We start from the raw sequence: 12668 nt of genomic DNA on the forward strand, positions 1-12668 counted from the left end.
AAAAGCCATGTGATTGAGACTGGATTCTAAGGAAATAATCCAAAATAGAGAAAAGGCTACAGTCATAATTTGCCAATAAACATTTTTATTTAAAGCAGCAAAAGATTAGAAACACTTTTTTTTTTTTTTTTAAAGATTGGGGAACACCAGCAGGGGGAGTGGGAGAGGGAGAAACAGGCTTCCTGCTGAGCAGGTAGCCTGATGCCCGGGACCCTGGGATCATGACCTAAGCCAAAGTCACGCTAAGTGACTGAGCGACCCAGGCATCCCAAGAAACACTTTAAATGCCTAACTTAAATGGTTAAGTAAGTTATAGTACATCAGTCCAAAGGACTATTTTTCTGCTGTTGAAATTGTGGTAATTGAGATTAAGGACATGAAAAAGTGGGAACTTAATAATTCTAAGTGGTGACGCACGAAGAAAAAAATACATATCTTACATTTAGAGGCACCTGGGTGACTCAGCTGATTAAGGATCCAACTCTTGATTTCTGCTCAGGTCAAGATCTCAGGGTCTTGAGATTGAGCCCCGTGTCAGGCTCCGTGCTCAGTTCAGCAGAGAGTCTGGTTGAGATTCTCTCTCCCTCTCCCATCTGCTCCTTCCCCACCCTCAAGCACACTTGCTTTCTCTCCTAAATAAATAAATAAATGAGAGAAAGATCACACTTAAGAAAAGTTGGTAGAAAGACATCAACATTTATCATTGTCTTACGATGGAGAGATAATGGATGGATTTTAAAAATTGTTTTATTTTTGAGAGAGAGTGTGGGCACCAGTGAGCACGAGTGGGGGGAAGGGCAGAGGGAGGAAGCAGGCTCCCCGCTGAGTAGGGAGCCTGATGCGGGCTCAGTCCCAGGACCCTGAGATCATGACCTGAGCTGAAGTCAGACACTTAACTGACTGAGCCACCCAGGTGTCCATAGATTGTTTCTTCTTTTCTTTCCCAAATTTTCTGACCTGGGTTCCAAAGAAATGAGCGAATCTAAAGCCATAGGGAAAAAAGGTACAAATCCTGGGCTAGGGAGTGGAGTAGTCTCTACCCTGCTCACATTTCCAATCATGAAGTTGATACGTCCTTCTGTTCAGCCAAGGAGATTTTAATTCTGTAGTGTTTTTGAGACAGGCTGCCTGTATTCTCAACCATCAGGCCAGGATCAAAGCCCACCGAGGTGTCAGCACAGCACAGACTTGCTGTTCTGGTTTGGGGATGTGGTCCAGGTGTTGTAGGTGCATTGAATCTGAATTGACAGGGGTGACTGGAAGTGGAATGCCATAGAGTTGATAGCGTCCGTGATCTTAAATATTCTAAGATTTCTGCTGAAACCAAAAAACCCCCCAAAAAACAAAAAAATTTTCCTTTCTCGTGCCTACGGCCATTTGCTTTGTCCTTCTTCTCAGTAAGTCACCCCTTGTCCCCCTCCAGGGCCTCTGCACCGTTCCACTTGATTCCTGGGCGCAGGAGTGGTAGCGTTGCCCAGTGCTGCAGAGAAGTAGCATCGGTAGAAGCCATGGTTACTGTTACACCAAGCCCCTGTCCCCCAGCCTCCTCCTCCTCTTCATGTTCTCTTTCTTGGTCATTGGCTCGGCCGCTCACTGTGTTGCATAATTCAGAAACCTGGGGTTGGTGTTTGTATTTTTACTCTTCCCTTCCTCCTTATCTGCTTCACGCAGTGATAATTTTTAACTCGGGTTACCTCTAAAAGCCTCACACAGGGTTGGCAGATCCAGTCTTGGGTCTTGGTCCCTTCTGCTATCTTTTATATGGTGGCCAGATCAGATCTTGTCATTTCCCTGTTAAAATCCCCCTGGGAACAACTGCAGATACAGACCAGTTCAGGCCAACTAGCTTAGTATGGAAATTTCTCACAGCCAAGCCCTTGTCTGCATCTCTGCAGCCGTCTGCTCCTCTCCTTGCACTGAAACAAAGCCAAACTTCTTCTGGTCTTTGTTTCATCATCTGTAAAATGGGATAATAATTAGTACCTACTTCGTAAGTATTTCATAAGTGTGCTTGTTCTGAGGCCCCACAAAACTATGTCACGCCTCCTTGCTTTTGCATATGGTTTTCCCTTACCTACAATACCCTTTCTTGCTGGTGAGTTTCTGCTTGTCTAATTGATGTGGGAAACAAAGGCAGAAGAAAAATTATTAAATTTCCTTACTACCTACAGCCCATTGACAAGTCCTTGAAACAGGCAGAGTGACATTCCTCTAGGAACTCTGCTGTCTCCATGTTAATACTTTGCTAAGGGCATAAGGCAATCTTAGCCCAACCCTCAGGACCCTGTCAGTCTACTTTAATATCGAAAAATTCCATTGGAAACTTCCTTTATCTCTCCCACCCAGATATATGTTGGTAGTCATCCCCCAAGCATATGACCCACTGGTATACATCTGAGGGGTCTCATGACTAAGGTTTTATTAGACAGTAATAAATGACCTTTTCCCAACAATAGGACCCTTCCAGGTCCTGGAAACCTGGAAACTTGCTTCCACAATTCCTTAGAGACTTATGCCATCCCTAACCCCCTCCCAACTTGAAGGTATATAATCACCACCCCTCACGACTCCATTGCAGCTCTTTCTGCCCATGGGTTCTGTCCCTGTGCTTTAATAAAACCACCTTTTTGCACCGTAGACGGCTCAAGAATGCTTTCTTGGTCATTACCTTCGAACCCTACCATCTTCCGTACATCAGAAGCAAGATTCAAGTCAAAGAACTCCTCCCTGAAGCCCCCCCCCATCCGAGGTAAACACCTCACCTGTGCTCTGGCTCCTGCATGCCCCACTGCTAATGCTTTTTACGTGGAGGAAAATGTCGTCTCATCTGTGTATCTCCAGTTCCTGGCTCAGCTGTGCTTGATGAAGATGTCTTGTCTTGTCTTGTTTTGTTTTGTTTTGTTTTGTTTTGTTTTGTTTTAAAAGAAAGGAATCCACAGACCAGGGCTTTGTGCTGTTCTGCTAGTAGCTGGTTGGGTGACACTGAGCCAATTACTTACCATCTCTCTCAATCTCTCCTTCTCTCAAGGAGGATGGACCAGCTGATTCTTAAAATTTGCTTCCACTCTGAAATGATGAACTTCTGGGAAGAGGAGAAGCAGCAAGGTAGTCTCAGAAAATAGGAGAGTATGTTACAAAATAGGGTTCACTTCCCATTCTTCTTTTTCTCCTCTCTCTCTTTTAGAGGTCATTTGCTTCAGAGGCCATTCGTGTGGACCTTTCTCTCCCGAACCCCAGCTGGAGCAAGGACATGAGACTTCTTTTTGACCAGTTCATGAAGAAAACTGAGGATGGCTCTTGGAAACGTTTGCCTTCGTATAAATATGTATCTCCTCAAAGCACTGAAGTCAAAACCTTTTTTCCCGGTAGGAACAACCACTCTCTCATAAATAATATTTAAATGTCAAATATAAAACAGAAAATATTAAGGCACTGGTTATTGATGTGGAAAAGTTGGGGTCTGGAGCCAATGGCCAGGAAAGAATTCTTAAAATGTCTTTGGTGCTAAAAGGTGTTTTTATTGAAGCGCGGGGTCAGGATCTTTGGGCAGAAAGAGCTGCTTGGGATTGTGAGAAGCCGCTGATTATACACTTTGGAGTTGGGGGAGGAAAAGACAAAGGGAAGTTTCCAAAAGTCTTTCATATGCTAAAAAAGACTCACTGGATCCTGGTGGCCTGGCTATTGTCAAGCTAACGTTTTTCCCTCTAGCAGAGCGGTAACGTGAAGACAGTTGGGAGTTTCCTGGAGGAGTGTCCTGTTCTGTCTGCCTCAAGTATTTGTCAGTGGGCTGCAGGTTATAAGGAAATTTAATTTTATCTACATTTCTTCTGCCTTTCTTCCTCAGATCAGTTACCACTTGAAGAGGGAAGGAATGTAATATAGGGGTTTCGTTACTCTCCATTGTTTTTCAAGTAGGCTCCATGCCCAGCGTGGGGCTTGAACTCAAAACCCTGAGATGAAGAGTCAGCAGCTCTACTGACTGAGCCAGCCAGGCACTCCTCTCTAATCTCCAGTTTTATAGGCCAGAAATCTCAGTGTATTTTGCAGATTGTGGGAGAGCATAAAGCCTATTGCCAAGAATAAGACTGCCCCTCACCCTGGCCTCCTCTGTCTTGAGGCTGTCCTCCCTCATCTCATTGTTCTGTTTGTCCCAGTCTCTGTATGGCTCCTTCACTGTGAGAAGCTCAGCACACTGGCATTACGCTGTCTTCTCCCAGACTCTAAACTCCCAAGGCAGCCTACCCTGCCTCCAGTACACACACACTGCATTTCCTATTCTTTGGTGTGTGTGCTTTTTAAAATTAAGACTTTTTTTTCCAGTAGCTTCAAGTTTACAGAAAAATAAACGGAAAGTACAGAGTTTACATATCCCTCTTATCCCCCCCCCCACCCCCGCCGAGCTTCCCCTATTAACTGATGTAGTTTTTGAATGTTGATAAGGTTGGTGCGGTTTCCATTGTCAAAGCTGCCCCCCCCTTCTCCACTTGTTCATCCTTCCCATGTTCCCTCTGAACTGTTAACAACGACTAATCTTTTCAGTGTGTCCATAGTTTTGCCTTTTCCAGGATGCATATAGTTGGGATCGTATAGTATGTGGCTTTTTCAGATTCTTTTCTTTTCCCTAATAATAGGCATTTATTCAAGTGCATTTGTTTTTTCTATAGCACTTATCACCATTTGCAAACTATGTTTTGTCTCTCACACCAGGGTATGAGCTCCATGGGGGCAAAGTTTTTTGTTTTTGTTTTTTAAGATTCTTTTATTTGAAAGAGAGTGCGCACATGCCAGGGGAGGGGCAGAGGGAGAGGGAGTCCCAAGCAGACTCTGTGGAGCTCGGAGCCCTACAGGGGCTTGATCTCCTGGTCTCCGGACCCTGAGATCGGTTAACCTCCTGCACCACCGAGGTGCCCTGAGGACAGATTTTTGTGTTTTATTCTCTGTGGGGTATCCAGTACTTAACAGTACCTGGTACCTCGTAAGTGCCTTGTAAGTATTTGAGGGAAGAAGAGAGGAAAGGAAGAAGGGAAAGAGGGAACAAACCAGGGGATCTGTTTAAGGTGCTCTCCTTATTTTTCTTTACCTAAAATTTCTGCCCTCGTGGAACTGACACCATAGAGGGGACAGACAAGCCATTAAATAAGGAAAACACAAAGTATGGCAGACGGTGATGAGTGCTATGCAAGAAGTAAATGCACCTTAATTCTTAAAAACTTTTTAAACTGACATAACAATGTTATGTTAGTTCGTTGTATGCCACATAGGATTCAGCAATTCTATCCATTACTCAGTGCTCATCACTATAAGGGTAGCTGCCCTCTGTTACGGCACGTTGTTATCCCAGTAATACTGACTGTAGCCCCTGTTCTGTTCTTTTCACCCCCCAAAGAGGACTTTTTAGTCCCTAAAATGTGGTGCCAAATCTCTGGTATAGAAATTGGGAAGAATACTGAACCATTATCTTCCCTGCCCATTGCTTTCTTTAAAAAAAAAAAAAAAAAGGCAAAAATTTAAAAAAATGGAGTTGAACAAGTATAGCTCGGGTGTACATGGAGGATGCCCAGGGAAAAGTGAGTAACTCCCCAGGTGGCCTTAGTCACCAGGTTAAACAGCATCTTCAGCTGAAGACTGAAGCAGGACATGGGGGAAGGGGGCAGTTGAGTTGTGGGGAGGTTACCAGGAAAAGCACCGTAAACAGGGTAGTGTTTGTTAGGCAGAATTGACTTGGTGCTTTCTCCATTGGTAAGATTCTGTTCAGTTGAGAGCGCTCCTCCTGCTGTCTCTATAACAGAGGGGGAGACACCCTTACAAATGGAGATTTCCTTTATAAGTGTAAATTTTCCACGCAAAAGGTTAACTTTTGCTCTGTTTTCAGAGGTTCCCATATCTGCTGTCCCTCGAAGTAATCTTGATGTCAAAGAGCCATATTTTAGGTCGGCATGTCCTGCTCTCCTTCATTCCCACCTTTGAAGCTTCCCCAAGAAGTTTTGTGGCTTTGAACCAGTCTGTTACCTGAGAATATGTCAGTTAAACAGTTGTGTCTCATATCAGGAGGTGGTATTGCAGACGGGCTCTATATGGCGTGAGCAGTCACCTATTTAATAAGAGGCATTTTTTTGTGGAAACAAAAGAAAAACAAAGGTTAATAGTTGGAACAAACCATAAACTCTGTTTTTGAGTCCAGAGGACAGTCAGGAAGATTTGTAGATATTGGGCTCAAAGCAACTCAGATGGAGTGAGGGCCCTGCCAAAAAACAAAATTCAGCCGAGCAAATTTGAAGATCTAATTGGCTTTATTAAATGATTCCTGAATAGGGCAGCATCCATCTGGCAAGTAGAGAGGGACTCCCAAGAGTTGTACAAAATAGAAGGTTTTTGTAAGTAATAGGGTGGGGCAAGGAGTTGATAGCAAAAGAAAAGAAAGGATTCCAGGCAAGGTCACTATCACTTGGGGGAAAGGGCAGGGGGTCTTATCAATGCAGGTGACCTCATTTGCTTTTGGCACAGAGAAGGCCTGGGTACAGATTACCTCATAGTCATGACCAAGACATTTTCGACCGACTCAGTTGAAACGTCTCTGGGGAAGGCTGACACTGCAGTTAGGGTAGATACTAAATCCCGGTTTCAGGGGCCTGGGGGCTCAGATGGTTGAGCATCTGCCTTCCACTCAGGTCGTGATCCCGGGGGCCTGGGATGGAGCCCCGTGTCAGGCTCCCTGCTCAGCGGGGAGCCTGCTTCTCCCTCTCCCTCTCCTGTTCCCCCTGCTTGTGGTCTCTCGCTCTGTCAAATAAATAAAATCTTAAAAAGATAAATAAATAAACCCCAGTTTGGTGACTTGGCCTAAGTGACACTGATGTGGGAAACAAAGCAAAAGGAAGGCAAGACTGTGACTTGTTTTACAAATTAGTCTTAATTTGGCTGTTTCTGGAAATGAAGGTGATTATAGAGAGAAAATTATGTTTCAGTAGTCCACCTTTGTAGATGTTAAATTCTAGTTTTCATTGTCTTTGAATGTTTGTTGTTTGCCTAAGCTAGACAACTTGAGGTAAACTTCAGAGAAATTGCCACAGTAGCTCGTGTACAGACAGTCATCGTGCTTGTCAGAGGTTCCTGGTGTCAAAGCGACCCAAAGTGCCCCTTGAATGACGTCACTGTGATCACCGCCCTGCCGATAAAGACCCTGTAGGAGGGATGGTCGCAGCCCCCAGCTTCCCCATCACATTCTAGACTGCAAGATGATGCCAGCGTGGGGACAGAGATACCATACCTTGCCTTGCATGAAGAACCCACCATTTTTAACCCATGGAAAATATTAGGAAAGTTTTTATAGGAGGAAATTAGCCAATTCTGTAGTTGTAAGTGGAAAACATTGACAGAAGACAGTAGAGATAGAAATCCATCATTGTCTAAGCGACATTCCAGCACATGTAGACTTTACAGCCACCTTCTCTGTGAGATGGTTCCAGTTGGGCTTCAGTTTAGCTGGGTACTGGTTTCAGCCGGTTCCAAGTGGAAGTCTTGTGGCCAGGGGTCACTAGACCAGAGATGTGGAGAACATCACGTGAAACCAATGCGCAGGAATCCTCACATGGGAGTCTTAGAATTGGCAGCTGTGCTAGGAACTGAAGTGGCTGTCCTATGCCCAAAAAAGACAACTTGGTATGAGGACAGGAATAAAGGGAGGGCATCAAGTTTCTGGGTCTTACTGATACAGGAAAGAACATTAGGGTTTGAAGCTGACGGCGAAGAAAGAATTCTTGCAACATCTTTGGTGCAAAAAGGAAGTTTTATTACGGCACGGGGACAGGATCTGTGGGCCAAAAGAGCTGCACGGGGATCGGGGGTCATGAGTAGTGGCCCATTATATACTTTCAAGTTGGGAGGGAGTTAGGGATAGCCTAGGTCTCTAAGGAATTTTGGAAGCAAGGTTTCCAGGACCTTGAGGGGGGCTAGCTGCTATTGGGAAAAGGTCATTTGTTACCGTCCGATGAAACCTTCATCATGGACCCTTCAGATATATATAGGTGGGCCATATGCTTGGGGGGTTTAGAGACAAAGGAAATTTCCAAAGGAATTTTTGTATGTTAAAGTAGACTTACAGGATCCGGAGTTGGGGGGGCCGGTTTTGGGCTAGGATTGCCTTTTGCTCTTAGCAAAGTATTAACATCGAGGCAGTTGAGTCCCTAGAGGAGTGTCACTCTGCCTGTCAAGGACTTGTCAATGGGCTCTATGTAGGTAGTAAGGAAATTTAATAAATTTTTCTTCTGCGTTTGTTTCCCACATCATTATTACTGTTCCATCCAGGGAACTAACTTCCAGCCAAAGGCTGGCTTTCTCCTCCCTGTAGAACAGCCCCAGGCTAGAGGATTGAAGCCTGAGCAGTCGTCCTGAAAGTGTTCCAGTAAGACCATACTCCATGTAAAGCCCCTGAATGGAAAGGAAAGGAAGAGAAAAAGTACTCACCAAGTTTGTACCACGGCTCAGAGTCCAGATGAGAAGACTAGCCACACGTTCAGGCGCCAGATGAAGTGGAAGTGTTGGAGTTCGGAGCCAGCGGCCCAGGAATTCTTGACATCTTTGGTGCAAAAAGGTGGTTTTATTAAAGCACCGCAACAGGACCCATGGGCAGAAAGAGCTGCACCGGGGTCACGAGGAATGGCCCATTATATACTTTCTAGTTGGGAGGGCGTTAGGGATATCCTGAGTCTCTAAGGAATTTTAGAAGCAAGGTCTCCAGGACCTTGAGGGGGCTAGCTCCTATTGGGAAAATGTCACTTATTACTGTCTAACAAAACCTTAGTCATGAGACCCTTCAGACGTAGTTCAGTGGGACATATGCTTAGAGGATAATTGCTAACCTGTATCTTGGGGTGGGGAGTAGAGACAACGAAGTTTCCGAAGGAATTTTTATGTGTTAGACTCACAGGATCCTGGGGGTTGGGCGAAGATTGCTTTTTGCCCTTACAAAGTATTAACATAAAGGTAGCTGAGTTCCTAGAGGAATGTGTCACTCTGCCTGTTTCAAGGACTTGTAGGCAGTATGAAGTTTAATTTTTTCTTTTGCCTTTATTTCCCACATCAGGAGCTGCTTCACGAAGTAATGGTCTCTCCTCCTGGGTGAGGAAGAGTTATCCCCCTTTGCTTCTAGTAAAGGGTTTTATAGGTTTTTAAAAATGAGCTAACCTATAGGGAGGAGCTTACTCTTTAACTTGGGTGTATCACTCCAATGGGGCAGTTTGTTTTCCCAGTGTCCTGCCTGGAGTTGTGGCATTACCTACAGGGAGGGAGCAGGTTAGACGGTGAAGGATGGACAGTAAAGTACTCCAAGCTAAGAAGGCACTTTGAAACCAGGAAACAAAGCAGGCCACTGCATACGGTTTACACAGAGATGTACTCGGGTAACTTACTGACAGAGGGATTCAGGTGGAGGACAGTTCCCAGCAGGTGCTTAGTTACTCTCCATGAAATCCAGACCTTCGTCTGCAGGTTTTCTAGGGTGGGGAACACACAGGAGGCCACTGTAGTGAGATCAGAAGGTTTGCACACACCTCAGAGGGCTTGCATGCACCTTATTTGACAGCCGACCTTTAATAAGGTCTTGTAGCACCACCTGTGCTTCAGGAAGGGGCGAAACTGTTACCTCTAACAGATCTGTGGGAGGCCACAATAAGCCCCCCCCCCACACCCTGGCCTTGGCAGGCGTTTCTAAGGTATATACGTTAGTCTCCAAGGGACCTGGGACGTGTAGCCCCAAGAGAGGTTACTGAGCAAACGTGAACAAGACGAAGGGCCAAAGTTAAGGTCAGTATTGTCAGCACAACAGTCCTACAGAACAATGTCAAGAATGTCCACCCGATGTGGCTTTTATAGCCAGAGGGAGTGGGGTCTTAATGACTCTTTGTGACCTGCTGACTTAAGAGTCAATCTAAAAACCAAAATGGCTTTACTTAAGTCAGCTTCCCGCCTGAGCCTCCATTCCCTGCTTGCTCAGTTATGTAGCGGTCAGGCTGAGGATTAGCTTGGGATCATCGCAGGTCGGGCTCTTGCTGGTCTAGGGGTCCTTATTGCTTGAGGGGGGTAGTTTTGGTCCCCTAGGCAGGATACTTTGCCTGGAGGACTTTTGCCTGAGTTAAGAGTTGAGCTGGAAGAACTTAACTAGAAAGCTTGAGGTCAAAACAGAGGTAGTTGAGAGGCCTCCTGGAGCAGTCTCATTCATTTTCCTGGTTTGCAGTTTGACTGTCTGGTGATGTCATCAGGTGTGAACCGTCTGAGAGCCTAACTGCAACAGGCAAGACAGTCCACACGTGAGCTCTTGTGGTGATTTCTATGAAATTTCTGTCAAGTTGTCCAGCTCAGTTTGCAGGGCTTCAGCAAAAGCAGTTTAGTTCTTAGTGATTCCAGGTCAGAAGGGTGGGAGAAAATTGGAAATGTTAGTTTGCAGAGTCATAGTCAGATACTTGAGGAAACTAGAGGAATGTAGGGTCCGGGTCAGTTTGCAGATAGAGAACAACTTCAAAGGTAGCAAACAGCGCTGGGATCTGATACCCACAAAGGTGTGCTCTTGAAACATACTTTTTCTCCCTCCAGTCATCCATTTGTATCAGAGATAATCACAGGAAGACTAATTTGTTTGCAAAATAACTCTAGTTTCATTAAATAGGGCCTGATTATTTATATAAGTACCACAAGAATAGTGATTGGCCACATGGGTTTTCTGGGTTTTTCTTTTTTATTTATTTTTTTTTAAGATTTTATTTATTTATTTGACAGAGAGAGTGAGAGCACAAGCAGGGGGAGTGGGAGAGGGAGAAGCAGACTCCCGACCGAGCAGGGGGCTGGATCCTAGGACCCTGGGGTCATGACCTGAGCTGAAGGCAGACATTTCACCAGCTGAACCACCCAGGTGCCCCTTGGGTTTGCTTTTTTTCTTTTTTTTTAGATTTTATTTGAGAGAGAAAGTGCACACACACATGGAGAGGGAGAAGCAGACTCCCTGGTGAGCAGGGAGCCCGATGCAGGGGTCGATCCCAGAACCGTGGGATCATGACCTGAGCCAAAGGCAGACGCCCAACCAGCTGAGCCACCCAGGTGCCCCTCAGATTGGACTTTCAAAAGCCACTCAAGGCCAGAAGCCAAGCCAAGGACTGACCGTCCTCGCCTGCAATACCTATGAATTTGAGTGGATTCCTCTCTTCTCAGGGCCCCCAAAATATTCTGAACTTCCTCAGGCTGCCAGTAAGTGACCATCTTTACCCACTATAATGCCAGGAACCCAGTAAGCAAGATACCAGGCAGTTTTCTGAAGGGGCTTTACTGGTCGCATAAAGTCAGGCCTAGTTCCTTGAGGCTGTTGGGTCATATCTGTGTCTGTTATAATGAACAGATTATTTGCAAATATATTACTATGAAAATAAAAATACTCAATAAGCATTTCTGAATTCTGATGAGATCAGGTTAAGGAGAAAGATAAATGTTTCAGTTCTGTTTATCTTCATCAGTTCATTTTGTCCCGTGTAACTGATTCTTGTTCTGCTTGATCTTGGCGGTTTTGTGAATTGTTTTCCACTAAAGTCATGGAAATTCTTACCCAGTTCAGTGGTATGATCTTGAAGTTATCCTGTGCTTATCAGAGTCCTTCTCTTGAATCTCAGAAGACAAAGCACTTTTGTAAAATCATCAGTAAAACTGTAAATGGCAAAAAGACTTAAAAATGGCCGTGGTTAAAGATCTGGTGAGAGTTCATTCTAACGCAGATGACAAGGAAATGCGGTTATTTCTGTGGCACAGATTTTAAGCTAACTAGAATTCTGACTGATACTATACCAGGACCTAGCAGACCTCTAGGAATTTCACACAATTTAAATAGTTCGTTATCTCTCCTTTAAAAGATGTTCCAGGGAACATGCTGGGAAATCCTGAAGTTATTAGTCTGAATTCAAAAAGACTTGACTTAGACTTTGGATAGGGGAAGTTTGTCAAGTATCAAATATTTAGAACACCTTCTTAAATAGATCACTGTGAAACAGCAGTTATTCCTTTAAACAAAGTGATGGTTAAAAGATGTTGGAGGCAAACCAGAAGAGTACTTAATTGTTAAAACATAAAAAAAACCACTTAGATCTGTGAATAGAGAAGACTTCGTTTCTTAAGTAATCTAAGACCTGCAAAGACAACACAGAGCACAGGAAATGATGTTGGTAAGATACAAAGTCTTTGCTTTCTAGGCAGACTGCTTAGAAGGTTAAAAAAAAAAAATCCACAATCTCTTATCAAGAGCAGACTAATAGTCTTAGAACTGTGTCCTCCTAATAGATGAAAGGTGGTTAAATTTTAACTTTGTACAGGCATTCTGTTAAAACTTAGTTAAAAAATCATTTATAATAGGGGCACCTGGCGGGCTCAGTTGGTAGAGCATGCGACTCTTGATCTCAGGGGTGTGAGTTAGAGCCCCACGTTCGGTGTAGAGATTGCTTAAAAATTAAATCTTAAAAAAAAACCCTCAATAATTTCATTCAGTTCTAGCCCCCTTGACCACACAAAGTGAGATTCTCCTTACATAGTTTGTCCTTTATTCTCCCCTTTTCATTCTGAAACAACTACTTTAGGACAAATTTACTTTTTTTTCTTAACAAAAATACATTTCCATACCTCATACATTTTCTTACTAAAAC

General features: G+C 44.3%; 1 protein-coding gene across 2 annotated transcripts in view; it reads left to right on the forward strand.

Moving 5' to 3' along the window:
* The window catches only part of THEM4 (thioesterase superfamily member 4), a 44596-nt gene that overhangs the window by 3160 nt on the left and 28768 nt on the right, over positions 1-12668 (forward strand). For both annotated transcript variants that reach the window (XR_007190378.2, XM_048220597.2), the window contains exon 2: positions 3185-3365. Coding sequence is in view for 1 of the 2 variants with exons in the window: in XM_048220597.2 (XP_048076554.1) it covers positions 3185-3365 (181 nt within the window). In the remaining variant the exon portion in view is untranslated. The remainder of the gene's footprint in view (positions 1-3184; positions 3366-12668) is intronic.

Source organism: Ursus arctos, unplaced genomic scaffold, assembly GCF_023065955.2.
Source record: "Ursus arctos isolate Adak ecotype North America unplaced genomic scaffold, UrsArc2.0 scaffold_12, whole genome shotgun sequence".
Taxonomy (NCBI): Eukaryota; Metazoa; Chordata; class Mammalia; order Carnivora; family Ursidae; genus Ursus; species Ursus arctos.